The 17,280-nt window shown below is 39.0% G+C and overlaps 1 protein-coding gene across 7 annotated transcripts; it reads right to left on the bottom strand.

Moving 5' to 3' along the window:
* Positions 1-17: 17 nt before the first annotated feature.
* On the bottom strand, positions 18-14,472 carry LOC104901408 (protein LATE ELONGATED HYPOCOTYL). 7 transcript variants are annotated; one of them, XM_048645451.2, is made up of 10 exons: positions 14,124-14,472; positions 14,005-14,028; positions 13,618-13,803; positions 13,146-13,382; positions 12,348-12,409; positions 3,774-3,842; positions 2,263-2,484; positions 1,875-2,166; positions 722-1,788; positions 18-608 (listed from the first exon to the last, which is right to left on the bottom strand). In XM_048645451.2, exons 4-10 carry the CDS (start codon positions 13,264-13,266, stop codon positions 195-197), a joined length of 2,247 nt encoding a protein of 748 aa, XP_048501408.1. In that variant the 5' UTR covers positions 13,267-13,382; positions 13,618-13,803; positions 14,005-14,028; positions 14,124-14,472; the 3' UTR covers positions 18-194. The 7 variants fall into 7 exon arrangements, with proteins under 7 accessions (XP_048501408.1, XP_048501392.1, XP_048501429.1 ...); XM_048645435.2 differs by having other exon boundaries at positions 13,146-13,257; XM_048645472.2 differs by lacking the exon at positions 13,618-13,803.
* Between the last annotated feature and the right edge of the window lie 2,808 nt (positions 14,473-17,280).

The following is a 17,280-nucleotide window of genomic DNA, read 5'->3' as shown; positions in this document are numbered from 1 at the left end:
CTTGGAGATTGCAAACATCTGAGGAAGTCTGAGATATGAAATAGAGGAATGTAGTCTTTTATAGTACAAACACGAAAAGTCTCGTGAACATTTTAGGACTGAAATTAAGCTAAATGGAATAAAGAACTTGATAACTGGGGAGCACTTGTAGTGAGCAAGGTTTCCCTTACAGAAATGGCTTGCATCATTAAACATCAAATTGAAGCCTCCCCTTCAAGGCGCAATCTTTTCGAACATTTTTCTTGCTCCGGAGCACTGGAGTTCATCACCCTGCTCTCTCTAGCCTCCATAGAACACCTCTTGTATGGCTTAAAACCTGTTCTATTAGTCTTCAGCTTCCCTTGCTCATAACTAAATATCAGGAGTCCATTTTTGCAACTGTCCTCTTGTCTTGTATCATTTTTCTCTATGCCTTGATTAACGGAGCAAGATTCCCATGTGTTACTGTTGAGATCTAACTGTGACACATCATTACTTCTCTCTACAATTTGCCTATTCCCCTCAATACATAGTTTCTTATCTAACATCTCAACATTACCATTTTGTGGCGGTGAAAAACTTTGGGGCAACACCTCTCTGGAGAAAAGTGCTTGAAATGCCAGACGACCCTGAAATGTAAATTACACGACATACATTAACAAATGAACAAATGACAATCGAAAGAGGGTCTTCCCTTTATGGTTTAACATAGATTTTTTTGGAAAAGGAAAGATGCAATTACCCCCTCGGAAACCTCCTTCCACGAGTCATATATGTTGCAAACGACTCGATTGCGGCGACTATTAGGTTCACTAGTAGGACGATTTATATCAGGTTCTTTGGCTTCTTCTTCTACTTTATCATTCTTTCCCAGAGCATCAGTCTCAATATCACTACCTGAAGGTGTGTTGGAACCACAAGATGAGCGATCCACTTGTTTCTTGCTCTTCCCTTTGCTTGTGTCCTTTAGCTCACTTGAAGCAGGGATCTTGTTCTCATTATTGTTGGCTGCCACTCCAGTATCCATTTTTGCACTAGATGTGTTACCAGAGTCAGACGATGATGCTGCTGAAGATTTCGATGCTAAATGCTCCTGATGTAAAGCTTCAGATAGTTCTTGATTGGGTTGCTGAACTTGTGATCCATGCCTTTGGAAATTTTTCTCTTCCTTCTCTTCATTAGCAACCTGAGTTTGGGAAACATTAGCTAATGGAGTAGTCCCTGAGGCAGGCGGAAAAGAGTAGCCGGCATGTAGTGGAGCACACAAGGGCAGCAGTCCATGTGCTGCCCACCAAGCAGTAGCAGCTGCTACGGTAGCAGCAGCAATTGCTGCCACACTTGGAGCTGGGTTCATTGGTCGAGGTGGGAGACCTCCACTGGATACTGCAGGAGAATTGGCTGAATTTTCTAGATTCCCACAAGGCCAAAATGAAGCTGCAAAAGTTGCTGCGGCATGTGCACCTGGATTCTGCAAAAGAGCAGAGATAATCATGCTTGAAAAGGTCGAGGACATCTGCAGAAACGAAGAGTAGTCTTCTTGAGTGTTAGGGTATGGACTAAATGGAGGATGGAAACTTGGGAACATTTGGTGATTAGTGGATCTTGAAGTGCTAGTTTGGCTTTCTACAGCAGCAGAAACTGTTGGATTGCTAAATAACGCAGGCAGGCTTGGGATCCCCATTTGATGAAATACAGGTTCTTGATATGATACATCTGAAGAAAGACCCTGACTGCATGATACCAAACTCCCATCAAGAATCTGAACGGGAGCATGCTTGGGAAATGTTTTAGCTGCATTTTTTTCATTTTCTGGCATAGACCAACACTATCAGATTCTTGTTCTAAACATTAGCAATTTTTTACCATGTTAGATTAGTTAAAAATCAAAATCTCACCTGAATCATTTTGAACCATCTCCACAACATCAGGTTTCTCGGGCTTCTGATTTCTGTTATGTACGTCAGCAGCATCAAATCCTCCTGTATCATCGTTGACCGGCTTCTTCATTGGCATAAACTCCTTGAAGTTAGATAACTTTCTTGCTGATCCCACAGTTGTGGAGGGAAATTCACTAGAAGGTACTCCCAAAGCAGATGGCTTTTCTTTGAAAAGTGTGAAGGCTTCAGTGCACTTGTCACCACCATCAGTTTCATCAGGGTTTGAATCCCCATCATCACAACCAGATTTCTGAAAATTTAACAGCCACTTTTATTATATTAAGCAAAATATGTGAATGTCAGGAAACTAACATGTCATGACAGGAAGGTGCTGAATAAAACATACCTCAAGAAGTTGCTCCTTCTCCAAATCTACAACTTGTTCTGTTGCATGTGTATGTGGTATTTGCTTCCCATCCTTTGTGCTGACTTGCGTATTTGGGGAACTTATAGACCCAGTCTTGCGAGGATAAGGATTGCTCGGTTTTCTCTTAGGGCGTGGAGGAGGAATTTCTATGTCAATTGCTTGCGCTATTGGAACACCTTTCACAAGAGCCTCCTTTTCCAACTGAATACATAATACACAAACATTTCAATAAAAGACCATCTCAGTTGAACCAATAAAAGAAAAGTACATGTGTCAAATATGTCCTGTTTTCAATTGAATAGATATTTAAATATATCCAAACCATTGTAGAAGCATATAATATTTTTAGACCAAGATATCAGCTTTTAAAACATAAGATATTGCAACGCCTTGATCATTTTGTCCATGTATTACCATAACCAAAACCCCTTCTAAAAAACCTTCTAAATATCCAAATTCCAAAAAATACTTGATATATTTAAAACAAAAGGAATAGTTAAGTTTGCAATCAAATACAGGAAGAAAATACAGATATGAAGTTAGGTATCATGTCGCAACTAGCAAGATAAAGAAGTTGAAGATAAGTTTGATACTTGAAAGAAGGATCCTTCTGGGTCATGTCCAATATTAGCATAGATGGTGCAAGTCAGGTACTTGTACACAAATCCCCTAAGTGCAGTATGATATTTGGGATCTCCTATATGTGGCCCTTAAATATTTGTTACACACTGTCATCTGGTGAACTAACAAATATGTCAAACAAGATGATGATGCCATGAATAGCATCTATGTCAAATAACTGTGTGGGAGGTGCACATTGCGTAATATTATACTATTATCCCTCCAACTTCAAGAGATGATACAAGCTTTTCATCCATTCACATGTACTTCCGAGTATTATTAAACTAGTATCAGGCATTTTCTTAGCCTTATCTTTTTCTTTGTAAGCCTAATAACCATAGGAGACAAATTTAACTCATGTACCATGTCTGCTCATCAGCACTTTCCCAGTTTCCTGCTTATTGTAGCTAGATAAACAAATTTCGCCTAGAATTTTAAATCTTCAGTTCTCCAAATAAAACTGGTAACTAATTCCCATTTTCAGTCCATTCCTTACATATAGCATCCAAGGACATCAAGAAGTAATGTGATTTTGAGCTTATTACAGGAAATCAGATAAAAACAAAGGGAAAACTCCACTATTAGAAGAAAAAAAAGAGCTAGACTGAGACAAATCCGCATACATAAATCCCATGAATGTATCATCTTTGAGCTTTATCCAAACAAAAAAAAGGGGACTGGTTTGACCAAGCTATAAGAGCTCAGCCAAACCAGCCCCCTTCTTAGTTTGTAATGGAAAACTATTGATTAATGCATAAGATGTTTTTGCTAATATCCAGTAGTTAGATGCCATACATAAATTCTTAACAGGGAAGAGGAACTGCATATTCAGTAGCATAGGACTCAGCTACCTAGAAACTCAGACTAACACCTGAAATTTCCAACGCTGGGCTGCTGAGTAGGAAAAGATTCTCTCTCTTTTCAGTTGGGCTCAATATCTGGGTCAACATATCCATCAAAAGATTTTCAAACATCCATGTTTGGGAAGCAGAACTAAACAGCCAGCTTAAAGAAACAAAAATTGACAAACAAGGAATTACATTACTAAATACAAAGAAACTAATTTTGAAAATGACACATGGATTTGACCATAAAAAAAACAACACAAATTGTCCCTTATTAAAACAGTGTCCTTCAATCTCAAAAAGACCTCTACACCAAGGAGTTGCATAACAGCAAGCAAAGTTTTGAAAATTATACTCCAACTAATAAAAGCACAAGTATTTCTATCTATCCGCAGTCTTTTTCTTCAGATATCATGCACTGAGATCCTAGTGGTGCAGTACTTCAAAAGTTGCTAGTAAAAGTCCAGTGCTTAAACATAAATCAACTATCAGCTACCTCACCCATGCAAACAACTTTCGTAACGTGCAAGCAGTTACTGCCAGACAAGAAACCATGAAACAAAAGGGAATGAAAAAAAGAACCTTATTGTCATTTTCAAGAAGCATATATCTTGTAGAGGACATAGAGTATAGTTTTCATGAGCTTTAACCTATTTCCCGACATGTTGAAATGGATCAAACATCATAAATTCTATCTAGCATCAGAATATAACATTCATTAATCCTAATTGCAACAATGAATCCAACTTCTGAACGACATATATAAATTGGATAACTATATATTTCTATTAGTTGCCTACTCAGTAAACCAAAGACCCCATAAAGAGTTCCAAATACAAAAAAATATCACAAATCTTATGGGCTACATCCTACAGCTTGCAAAAACTTAAATGGTAGATTGATTCAAAATTGTGAAAGTCAAAACCCTTGTTATGTCGTATTTTAAAGACAATCTTGTCTGCTAGAGCATAATCTTCTACAAAATTATTTGTTTAAAATGCGCCTAAAATATCAGAAAATTTGAGGGGTAGCATGAATTAGGAAATTAAGTGATTCTTCTCTTCCATTACCTCCTCAGTGGGGCTCATCAACACATATCTGAGGTGATGTGGACTACTTGTAAGATTCTTTGGGCTAGATAGTGTCTTCCCAAATTCCCTGGCTTTCCCAGACCCTAGAGTAGACTATAGTTCACCCACCTCCAGACCAGCCTAGAATAAACATTTGAGCTAGCATGCAACAGATCAGAAAAGTATAGGTCACTCAAAAACCATCTGCAACTCTGTCCCATATATGAATAAACGCCCAGATAAAGGTCAACTAGATGGGGTCTAAGTTGTTATGCCCTCCATTGCAAGATTCAAAACTCATTTAGCTAGAAAATCCACAACGCTTTTAAAAGAGTGTACCATCAATCTCCACATCGCATTAGCATAAAAAGGCATCTCAAGAACTTCTTGTATTTAATGTACCCTATTGAATCTCATTGATCACCACATGTGAGTGCCCTACATTGGAGAAAGAGAGAGACTTAACCACTTTATAAGCTTAGGAGTTACTCCTCCTATCACCAATTGGTTTTAGGATGGAACCTCCTTGGGCTTGTAAGTGGGCTTAAACTCTCCTTCTCTCTTATTGGGTTACCTAGGCCCATTTCATATAATCTGAAAATTAACATACCCTTTGTGTCATAGTGATGTTCCTAGTTCATTTTCACAAAGATAAAAAAACTAGAGAGAATCAACTAGAATGACCTTACATATAGGGCACTACATGCTTAAAGCCTAGCGAAATAGGCAGTCAACAAAATATCCCATTGAACTCTATTCTCGCATTCCCTCTTTCATTAATCTTTGCTCTCTTTGGAAATCCCTTTACTTAATAGGTAGTTCTAAGTTCGCATAACGATTTTCACGCAACAATAGCCAAATAACCAATATATAGATCGAGGGCCACGCAAATTAGGCTTTTGCTAACCAAAAAAAAAATTGAATTTCAAAAGGCTTCCCCTTGGATCCACCACCACCAATTCTAATATCCTAAAAAACAATTAACATTTCAAAAAAATCTATGCCCAACTATTAGGAATCATGAGCATTACAATCCTAATTGGGGCATAATTATATGTTAAGACTTCAGAAACAAAGGAGAATAGAGAAGCATTGAGTTTGGAAAAAGGTTTCATGAAGGTGTCACCAATGAAGCAGGGCAATGGCTTAATAGTGTGCTAAAGACAAGAGCCTTGACTGAAGCCGCAAACATAATGTTGCATGTTTCTTAGCATATTCATATAGAATAAGATATTTTTTTAACTACACTATGTATATAAGATGGAATGCACGTCACTGTCTTGTAATGTATCTTTTGAAGAGGTCGTGGATAGCATATCAAAAAAAAAGTTTACAATAAGACCAAGAACAAGAGTAATAATGTCATCTATGTGCTACAACAATGGCCCTCCCTTACTAGGACTTTTGAAATGGCCTAAGTGAGCATTATGTGCATTAACATGCCATAAAGAGGGCATTGACATGCCAATATGTTTCCTTAACAAAGTTAGAGACATGCCATGGTTAAGTGCCAACAAAACATGTACTGATGCAATTGCCTTAAGTAAGCATAATTATATGTGCACAATCATGTCACAAAAAGTGAATAAACAAGTTAATATATTTCCTTAATAAAGTTAGGGTTAAGTCACGGATAAATACCAAGGAGACCATGGACATGCTTTCAACTAGACCATGGCATGTCCATGGCCACAAAATTGGTCCCAAAAAGAGGTGGTAATTCTTAGATCCAACCTTAACTTAATAATCCCCACCCAACAAGGTTATTGGTGCATTTGCCTCAAACCTTAACAATATGATCAAAACATATTGGGAAAATCAAACATTAAGGGCAGCATGTCACTCCTAAGGTAAGGTCATGGAGTAACTTCCAAAAAACCTCAATAAGTGAAGCAAAAACACAAGTCTGTGAGTATTACATAAGTCAATGGAGGAGTTTGTTGTGCACAAGTATTAATTGAACCATGAATTAGCCCAAACATAGAAGGTGCGCTCTAATGGGCTTGACATAATACGTATCAAGGCCGGGAGGCCACAGACCACCTATGTGTAGGAACTAGGAACCGATATATGGGTTTGTATATTTATGCTTCTATGAATAGGATAGATCATAAATGTGATATATGGGCAGCCACTGGTTAGAAACTAGGGCTTAAACAATGTTTCTGCCTAGAAACTAGTTAAAACAGTTATGTGTTTAAGGTGAGAGTCAATTCCCGGGTTAGGTTATAATCCCGAGTCCTGTAACTGCCAATCCTGCAAAACAAGGAAAAACTGGCCCGGGAGTGTTCCCAGAAAAGCCCCTCCGACGCTCAAGTCAATTGAGATTGAGGTAGAGAGAGAAAGTAAGCAAGTCTATAAAGAGATGCTTTGTTTAGTTAGGTGAGAATTGAATACAAGTTCATTGATGAGACTGTTGGTATTTATAGTGTTGGGAACCCCCCAGATAGGAAACCCTTTTGGGGAGCATCCCAATCCCAAGGAAAGCTGTCACCTTTTTGAGGTAAAACTTTTTTACTTATAAAAAGCATATGGGCCCTTTTGGTCCCAAGGACCTAGACCTTGGGAGGGGTGTCTTCCGATAATTATTGGGCCCAACACCTAGTCCAAACAATTAGCCCCAAGCCAAGTAATCGGAGTCGGATCCTTGATTCAGGACACGGTTAGTTGGCGGAAGTTGAATGTACCTCAAACTTGCCCTTGGGCCATAATCCTGAGTTGGCCTGGGGTTTGCAATGGACATGCCATGTAGTCAGCGTGGGCCTTTCTCGACTCGAATCCCGACGTGAGAGTACCGCAACCCGACTTGGTCAGGGCCATGAATGGAGGATCTCAAGCCAGACCCCGAGAAAGTTGGGAGTTCGCGGTGGCGACCCCGACAGCTCCTGCAATGGGCCTCCGCAGTCCCGGCCCGAGAGGGTTCGGAACATTAGGCAGCGACCCCAACATGCCTCGAGGTGGGCTTCTTTAACCATGACCCCGAGATGGTTGGAGGCTCCAGGGAGGAACCCCGACAGCTCCTTCAATGGGCCTCCGTAACCCCGGCTCGAGAAGGTTCGGAACATTAGGCAGCGACCCCGACATGCCTCGAGGGGGCTTCTTTAATCCCGATCCCGAGAGGGTTGGAAGCTCCGGGGAGGGACCCCGACAGCTCCTTCATAACTCTAAGCCACGATCCTGCAGCACCCAAGGTGCACTCCCGTTATTCTAACCCCGACAGCTCCTTCAATGGGCCTCCGTAGCCCCGGCTCGAGAAGGTTCGGAACATTAGGCAGCGACCCCGACATGCCTCGAGGGGGCTTCTTTAATCCCGATCCCGAGAGGGTTGGAAGCTCCAGGGAGGGACCCCGACAGCTCCTTCATAACTCTAAGCCACGATCCTGCAGCACCCAAGGTGCACTCCCGTTATTCTAACCCCGATAGGGGTATTTCGGTCTTTAAGCGGCGATCCCGACAGCGCCAAGGACGTGTATTCGTGGCCTCGACCTTGGCACTTTGGATGCATGGTCAGGTCCCAAGGATTTTAGAAATCCTTGATGGCGTAGGCCCGTTCCCGAGAATGTTGGATAGGCTCAAGAGCCAATGGATCTCTTGGCCTGACCCGGTAGTTGGGGTCCGACCCGGGGGTGCCTAACTCGGGGGCTAATGAGTCCTTCCCATGTGATCTCGAGTTGTTCATGAGTGTGCTTAACTATTTTTTAGCCAAGTGTTAAAGCCCCTTGGATTGACCAAGAAGGGGTGCCCAACTCGGGGGCTAATGAGCCCTTCCCATGTGATCCCGAGTTGGTCATGAGTGTGCTTAGCTATTTTTTAGCTAAGTGTTGAGCCCCTTGGATTGACCAAGAAGGGGTGCCCAACTCGGGGGATAATGAGTCTTCCCATGTGATCTTGAGTTAGTCCTGAGTAGACTTAGCCATTTTTTTAGCTAAGTGTTGAGCCTCTTGGATTGACCAAGGAGGAGGGCCCAACTCGGAAAGGATTGGGGGTGATCGAGATTTTGGTCAGTGAAGAGCAATGGGTCATTAACTTTGGACTGTTGACCAGGGTCCTTTGTCCGTTGACCTTTGACTATCCTCTTGCTGGACTTTTGGGCCTCAAGCTAAGCTGGGCCTTGTTCCCTGAATTGTCTTTGGGACTTTTCCCTTTTGGCCTAGACCTTTTAGGACGCATTACGTGGTCCAGAGGTTGTCGCGACGCGGAGGGTAAGAAAGCGACTACATATAGAGGAGAGAGAGATGATTTTCGTACCCCAAATTATTTGCAATCTCTCTCTCTACAATCTCCTCTTTCTCTCTCTCTTTCATCGCCCTCTCTGTTCCCGAGTCTTCCGAGCGCCCGCACAAGTTCCGTTCCCTGACTGTGATTTTTCGAGAAGGTACGCCTCTTAGTAATCACCTCTTGTTCCTATTTCTTTATTTACTTTTAGGTTTCTAGGATGGATCCCGAGATGGATCCTGAGATGGACCCTGCCGTCCCCGCCTCCCCTCCTATTAGACTGTCCGAAGAAATTCGAGGGTAGACGGTTTTTTAGTCAGCACCCGGGTGCCGTGTGAGGACCCATCTAGCGTTCCTGAGGATGTTCCCCCTCCCTAGCCCTTCAGATTCTTTGAGTGAGGAGGATGAGGGAGTGGATCCCGGGCCTTTTGAAGTCTCGTTGGCGCACAAACCTTGTAGTTCGAGTTATTTGGACCGACTCCTCTCAGACAGGGTGATTACGGTGTCTGAGGAGGCCGAGGACGAAGCTCCTACCACCTTGGGACAAGAGTTCCCTCCTCTAGATCCCGAGGGTGGTCCTCATTCTTATTATCCCGACACTACTTTCATGAACTATATGGAGAGGAATGCCAAGTATGTTGGCACTAAGTTTTTGGTCCAGGATCCCTTTTTTGTTGTCCGGGCCAAGAACGTTGAATCTGTGCTGACCCCTCCAATCGGGTGCGTCTCCGTCTATCACCAGAGCATTCAAATGGGTTTAAGGTTTCCATTGCACCCTTTTATTAAAGACCTCCTTAATGGGTATTAACTGACCCTCACTAACCTTCGCCTTCTCTTCTCGGGAATGTTCGATGTATCGATTTAGCTTTCCTTGATCAGCTAAGTGATCCAAGGCCTTCTTCAATTCCCGACAGTCTTTTGTGGTATGATCGCACTCCCGATGGTACTCGCACCATAGCATCTGATCTCGCCTGTCTTTTGAGGTTCTTATGGGTGGAGGGATGGGCAATACCGACTTGTGTTTAAGATCTAAGTAGATCTCTCGCCGGTTTCGGTTAAAACGGGGGTCATTCCCATTATCCGCTGCTCTCGAGAGGAGTTGTTGGGTGTTCCTCGCGTTCTTGTTTGATTCCCGATAAGGGATCTCTTCCTTCTTCTTCTTGAATTTCTCCCCGACAGGCTTACATATGTCGGAGGCTTGGATGAACTTCTGAGCTCGACTCATAGCTTCAGTAAAAGTTGTGACCTCGTTTTCCAGCGAGAGACCACATAAATTTTCCCGGCCATAACCCTGACATCAAGGCGGTAAATGCTACTCCATCCTGAAGATCTGAAATCTTCAATGATTTCTCGTTGAACCTCTTGATGTAATCAGCGAGGCTCTCGTGCTCTTTTTGTTTGACTGACATTAGATGAATGTTGGTCTTCTTGTTCCTACTCCCAGCTATAAAGTGTTGATGGAACAAAGTTTCCAGAACTGAGAAATTGATGATGATGTTGGGTGACAAGCCCGAGAACCAACTGAGCGCTAACCCTTAGAGGGTTGTCTGGAAGTAGCGACACCATGTGGCCTCACATCCCGTTTGTACACTAATCTGGGTCTTGTAGGCTGCCATATGGTCCTCAGGGTCACTCCTACCCGAGTACTGCTCGACGGAGGAAACCTTGATCTTTCCCGGGTTATGGACATCTCATTCAGCTGTCGAGCTATCCTTTCTATTTCCGCCATTGTGACGGGAGTTGGTTCCTCCCGGGGAACAGATGGTTCGTCGTTTCGGGGGGTCGATCCCTCATCATCTATTGCTAGGGATTCAACAAAGACAAGGGGTTGCTGAGATTGGAGGGGTGTTGGTTGGCCAGATAGTGAACCTCGGGTTGTTTTCCTTCGGGGTGCAATGTTACTCTCGGTATGTGACTTTGAGATGTAGTATCCCCACAGACGGCGCCAAGAAAAAAAAAAGTTCTCATCTTTGAAACTGCTTCAAGTGACATTAGATTCACTAGGCTAAAACATTATGAAACGTTACTCCCTCTTACTTCTTCACACTTCTCCATATAAAAGTCTACATTTCTTGTTTGGGGAAAGAGATCCCAATTCCATTTCCAACCCTTACCGAGCATTGTTTAATTATATTTGCAATGATATGGTCGAAAACTATAACAATTAACAACAATACCATAAGTCTACAACAATTCAATTTCATAGGAAAATATTTCATGATTGAAAACAAATAATATAGTTTAAATGTTTAATTAAGAAAGCTTAACAAGTGTAGAAATACTTAGCATACAAATCTTATACTACTATATCTTTGAAAAAAAAATATTATTTTCAAAAAATTATCTAATTGATCTCTCGTTTATTTCTGGAAAAAAAAGAAAGATTTCCGGTGTTCTTCCTCCTGAAAAATATATATCAATTGCACATATGAACACTCACTCTCCCTCCAAAATACATACATAACTACATAAGATTCAATGAGGTACATCATTATGAGTTGTGTCTACAATGTTATTGTATGCATTAGAGTTTTGGGACATATGTCGATTAATAATGTGTACTGCAGTCTGCATGTATGTAAATTTGATTTAGGGTGCATTCTGAACTTGACTTATTTAAAATTAACTTGTATTGCAAGTACACAACTTTCAGATTGCAGTTACATATTTTCTTAAAAATTAACCACCAGAAAAACAACCCATCAGCTCACTTAAAGTTCTTTTCTTGAAACGTCATCAATTTTATCAAAAAAGGCTTACCCCCATTGAGCAAACAAACCAGGCTCCGGCTATGCAGATCTGATGACAACTCATGACACCTTCTGAAACACTTTCTAGTTTCTAGTCACCGAACCAAAAGAGAGGTATCAAAGCTCTCAAGCAGCCTGACCAATCTTCGGGAATGAGCGACATGAGGGAGAAACTAGTTTCCCATACATGGGGAAGACTAGTCTTTACTCTTTACGTTACAGGTTAGCTCTAATCTTCAAGAGGTTCCAATTGTTGTCTCTAGATATGCCCACTATTTCTTAGTCACTTAGGAAAATCATTTGACAAGACAAAAAAGTGACAAGCACCCCCTCACAAGAAATGATCTTATTCTGCTCTAATGCTAAATGACAGCTTTATAACGAGCTACCAGGGGCCAGGGGCCAGGGAGCAGTGATATCATTACAGAAATATAGCTTGCCATGTACGTTCTACACAGACTAGCTTCAAGTTCTCAAGTTCTCTATTAGTCTCTAGAATATTAAACTAGTGGCAAGAGTAGATAGAACTTTATCAAAGCATGAGACGAGAGATACCGATGGACCTTTGAAAAGAACTTCTGTGCATGGCTTCTTATCTGGACAGCGGTCTTTGTCCCGATATGTTCTGCACACCACCAAACAGAAAATAGAAAAAAAGAAGAGAGGGAGCACCTCTTCAAGTAAGATAAACTATAAGAAAAAATAGCACTACGAGCCCATTTGGCGAGGCAGAGAACAGAACTGAATAGATATGAGGCCAAACTGAAAGCAATTCCACTGTTTGGCAAACACTACTTCCAAACCAAATTTGTTTTGGTAAAGGTTGAAACGTCTTATCACGGATGCAACTAAATCAAAGGCCTAGTAGCTTCATTCATAGCAGCACTCTCCTCCTCTATACCACACCACTCAATATCTAGAACATTGAAGGATCAGTTAAATGAGGAAAAGTGGAAAACATAGCCACGGCTTAAGATCTAGAGGGACCGTATTTTAATAGTAACAATGGTTTTGGTGTGAGCCAAACAACAGAATTGTCGAAGAATTTCAATTCAATTCTATTCAAATACTATACTCAAAATCCTCATTTGAGAGAATGCCAAGTGGACTGCTATGCTCTTTGGCAACAACACACAGCAAAGAAACTCAAAATTACATACCAAATTCTAATCAACCTTTCTTAAATTAAAAATCTATTTTAGGGGTAAAGATTTCAGCTTTGTTTTATAACATCCAATACTATTCATGAGTTGTAAAGTAATAAAGATGATTCAATTTAGTAACACAACCTAATGTAAGACTAACCTCATATAAACATAACTCAACAAGTAACAAAGGGTAAGTTCAAAGCAAAGTAATACCTTCAATACGCTGCCAAGCTCGACCATAAAGTTTCAAGGCCTCAAGAAATCTATTGTGTTCCTCCTCGGTCCATCGTTCACGTTGCTTTGTGATAGTGTAAGGTTTTCTAGTCTTCGACATCCCAACAAAATTTAATTAGCAAAAAAAAAAAATCTCTCTCAAAACCATATACCCCTTGTGATCCAAAATATAAGTTGTTATAGTCCTTTTCTTTTTGTACCAGACTACAAATCCGCCTACAATATCAATAAAAAATCATATGAGAGTTCATAATTTCAATCAAACATCATGTAATTCAATCCATAATGTCCATACAACATTAAATTCCACTTACAAGTTACAAATACAAAAGCAATTAGATTTAGATTCGAGCTCGCAATATATACCAAAACAGCTCTATTAACTTTACATTTTGGATCAAATGGAGTAAAATCTGTTGAACAAATAATGTAAGAGGAAGGTAACAAGCACCTTAACAATTGGTTCTTCACCAGAAGAATAATTGTCCATTTAACAACGGACAACAACAAGCGGTATACCGCCGCTTTCGGATCCTATCTCACAACAACCAATTGATACTCAAAACCTCCTGTCATCTTCCCACACAGTAGTTATATGAAACACACTCAGCTGAACACCTGGGTAAGTAATATACTACTGCACAAACACAACCAAGTACCAAAAAAACAACAACTATATTCAAAGATAATCCGCCTTTCTCTATACCAATTTAAATTACAAATTCTTAAAACAAAATCAAACATAATTCACAGTATAAACAAATAAACTTCCTTTTTCTCCCATTTTCATCTCCTTAATTTTATTTTCCTTACAATCACAAGTTCACAAAATTCTCACCGGAATAATCGCGTCTTTGCACACCTGCATAATCCAAACAACAACAAAATCAAAATCAAAATCAAAATCAAATCAAACTTTAAAACCTCAAGATTCAAAAAAATGGAGATTTAATTTACCTGTTGAAGACGCCATAGAAGATGAAGATAATCTTTTACCCCATTGATTTGAGGAAAAAATGAATAAAATTAAAATCTATGATAAAAGAATGAATAAAAATGATTGAATTTAGTTGGAAAAAACTTATAGGAGAAAGACTATATAGTGAGATTAAAGAGATAAGTGATAGAAGAAGAAAAGAGGAGAGAGAAAATAGAAGGTGAAATTTAGGTAGGAGAGAGAAAGAGAGAAAAACACAGAGTTTGGTGTGAGAAGACAGCACATACAGAGGAAGGAAGAAGAAGAAGGAAGAAGATGAACAAGGAGGCCAAACTTTTTGTTTTTTTTTTTTTTTTTTTTTTGGAGGGGAGATGTCAAATTGAAAGCAAGAGAAACCAAGAGTTTTTGAGAATGAATATGAGCCACAAATTTTTTTTGTGGATTTGATTAATTATATGTTTTGAAAATAATTTTTTTGAGGGAGGAGAGAGAAGAGAGTATAGGATGTTGACAAGTGGCGAGAATTTAGTGGGTGATGTTGAGACTTGGTAGTGTGATTTCAAATACTGCGTTTTAACTAGTACTCCCTCCGTCCCAAAATATAGTTTCCATTTCCCATTTTTTACGATAATTTATGCAAGTAGAATATAAGAGGGATAATAAAGATTTTTTGTTTATTTAAATAAATGTTGTATGGGAAAAGATGATTTTAGGAGAGAGAATGGAGAATAATTGGTGAAAGAACATTAATTGTAACATTTTGGTTGAATAAACAAAGGAAAAAAACAAAATTCAAGAAGCAAATAAATGATGGGACACGGTTTTTCTAGATAAAATACGGAAAAATGTGGAACTAAATATGGAAATGGGAACTATATTTTGGGACACCCAAAATGGAAATGGGAAATATATTTTGGGACGGAGGGAGTACAAGGCTACTAGCCTGTAGGAAACACCAATACATTGGCTGGTAAGGCATGCTACAGAAATACCCAGCATAATGCTGGGGTAAGGATCGAACCCCCCGACCGTAAGGGTCAAGGGGGAGCGCTTTACCCACTCGAGCTAACTCCTATTCTTATGAAATATGACCTTACGGACGTTCTAAAAATATGAAATTAAAGTTTATGATAATCTGTAAAAATTGAAGTAGAATATTATTTTATAAGTGTTGTTATTAAAGTTTGTTTAGAGTAAATCCTTATTTTTTAGGTACAATTTCGATTCGATTTAACTCATTTCAGTTCAATTTAACTATTTTCGCTTATAGTCCATTTCACTTAAAAAAAAAAAACAAGATCTAAGATGTAGAGTTGAGACTTGGATTAATATTTAAGAGGACTAATGTTTGATATGAGTCACAAATGTGGATAAGAGTGAATGAAACTAAAAAAAAAAAAGTATTATAAAATAAATAAATATTTTAGGGAGGAGAAGAAAGGAGGCAAATGATGATGCCAAGTGGCAAAATATTATTGGGTAAAGTTGAGACCTACCATTGCACTTTTTGGTATAGTTTAACTGAAGGGGGGAGAAAAGTGCTTGAATCTTAGCCACAAACTCGGAGGTGAGTTGACTCAGGAAACTCGAAAGTGGTGAAGCACAAAAGCAAGTTACACGAAGGCAGTGGGTCCCATAAGAGACTATTGTGGAACTTGTGGTGATTATTTGTTGAGGGAAAAAGAGCACCATCGGATTCTCCCAACGTGGCAAAAGTGTATGCTACGTGGCACATTTTTAGGAGATCTTGCCATCTTATGTTTTTTTGGCTTCTGTTTTTTTTTTTTTTTTTTTAACTTAGGGGCTTTTTTAATCATATTAAGACATGTTCTTCCTGGTTTATTATCAATTCAGTTCAGTTTAACTCTGGACAATATTTTTACTCTCACATATCACTAATCATTTCAGTTCAATTCGTCTCAATTCAATTCAGTTTTATTTAGTTCAACTGTTTTATGTCGAAGAGAACAAGCCCTAACTAGACTGAACTCTGGAGCAATGTCTAGTATCATCTATATATATATATATATATATATATATATATATATAAAGCTAGAAAAATTTGCCTATGTGTCAAGCTATTACTCATTTCGCCACATGTCATCACTATACTTATTCTCATTTTTTTAGTGCCATGTGTAAAATGGATCAATTACAATCTTATAAATTTGGTAAGTTTCACTCAGCAAATGGAAGTACTTTACAATCATATTATTTCGTATATAATTCCAGCACAATTGCTAACTAATAATAAACAATGTTAATATTGATGTAACTTACCATTTTACATTACCATTTACGTAACTTACCCGTAGTCGTAGATTTTGATTTATAATGTAGACAATTTATTTTGGAATTGCGGGATTGATAATTTTCACAACTTTTTATATTGCTTAATTATTACTCCAGTAAGAATACATTATTATTAGATATTATTGTAGTATACAATAATTATCTTTACGTGTCATTTGTCTATATTAATAATGTAGGGTAGCAATAAGTTCGAGTTGGATTTATTTCAAGTTCACCTGATTTCTATTTCGGGTCACTTACCCCTAATCCAAACTTGACTTGATTCTGATTTCAGGTCGAAAATTAGAATTTGAACCCGACCTTTCGTTCATTTCAGGTTGACCCGAAACCAACCCAAAATGACATGATTTTAAATTTAATCACTGCAATAATTCAACATATTGAGTGAGTCTTGAATTCAAATGCCAACTTAATCAAATTTAGAATATTCAAGAAACGAGTTTGGTCTAATACAAGTTAGATAAACATAGGTTGCCTGCCTTGAATTTGACCCCACTTCAAAGCAGATATTCGGATTGTTTTGAGGTTCAAAAATTCAACCTGAACCTAACCCATTATTTTTTCTGGTCGGGTTGGGCTGACCCATCTTTTTTTTCAGGTTGAAAATTTTAACCCAAATCCGAAATTTTCAGGTTAGATTCGAGATAGGTTATCATATTGGATCAGCTTTAATTTTGACAGCCCTAATGAAAAGATTATATCATGAAATATAAATTTACAATTTATAATCTTTCAATTTTAAATGTAGTCATTCCAATAATTTTGGAATTAAAAAAACTATTTGAGAACTAAAAAAAATCCATGTGCATTATGCACGGCCGATAATCTTAATATAAATTATTTCTCAAATAGTCAAGATGTAAA

Source organism: Beta vulgaris, chromosome 1 (assembly GCF_026745355.1).
Source record: "Beta vulgaris subsp. vulgaris cultivar EL10 chromosome 1, EL10.2, whole genome shotgun sequence".
NCBI classification, from domain to species: domain Eukaryota; kingdom Viridiplantae; phylum Streptophyta; class Magnoliopsida; order Caryophyllales; family Amaranthaceae; genus Beta; species Beta vulgaris.
This window is presented reverse-complemented; position numbering and strand designations above follow the sequence as displayed.

Bases quoted from the DNA above. Each gene is read 5' to 3' on its own strand.
- LOC104901408 (XM_048645435.2), bottom strand. From the start codon at position 13,656: ATGGACAATTATTCTTCTGGTGAAGAACCAATTGTTAAG. The intron at 13,258-13,617 runs GTGCTTGTTACC...GGGATGTCGAAG, and splicing joins GTGAAGAACCAATTGTTAAG to ACTAGAAAACCTTACACTAT. The intron at 12,410-13,145 runs GTATTACTTTGC...GGTGGTGTGCAG, and splicing joins AGCTTGGCAGCGTATTGAAG to AACATATCGGGACAAAGACC.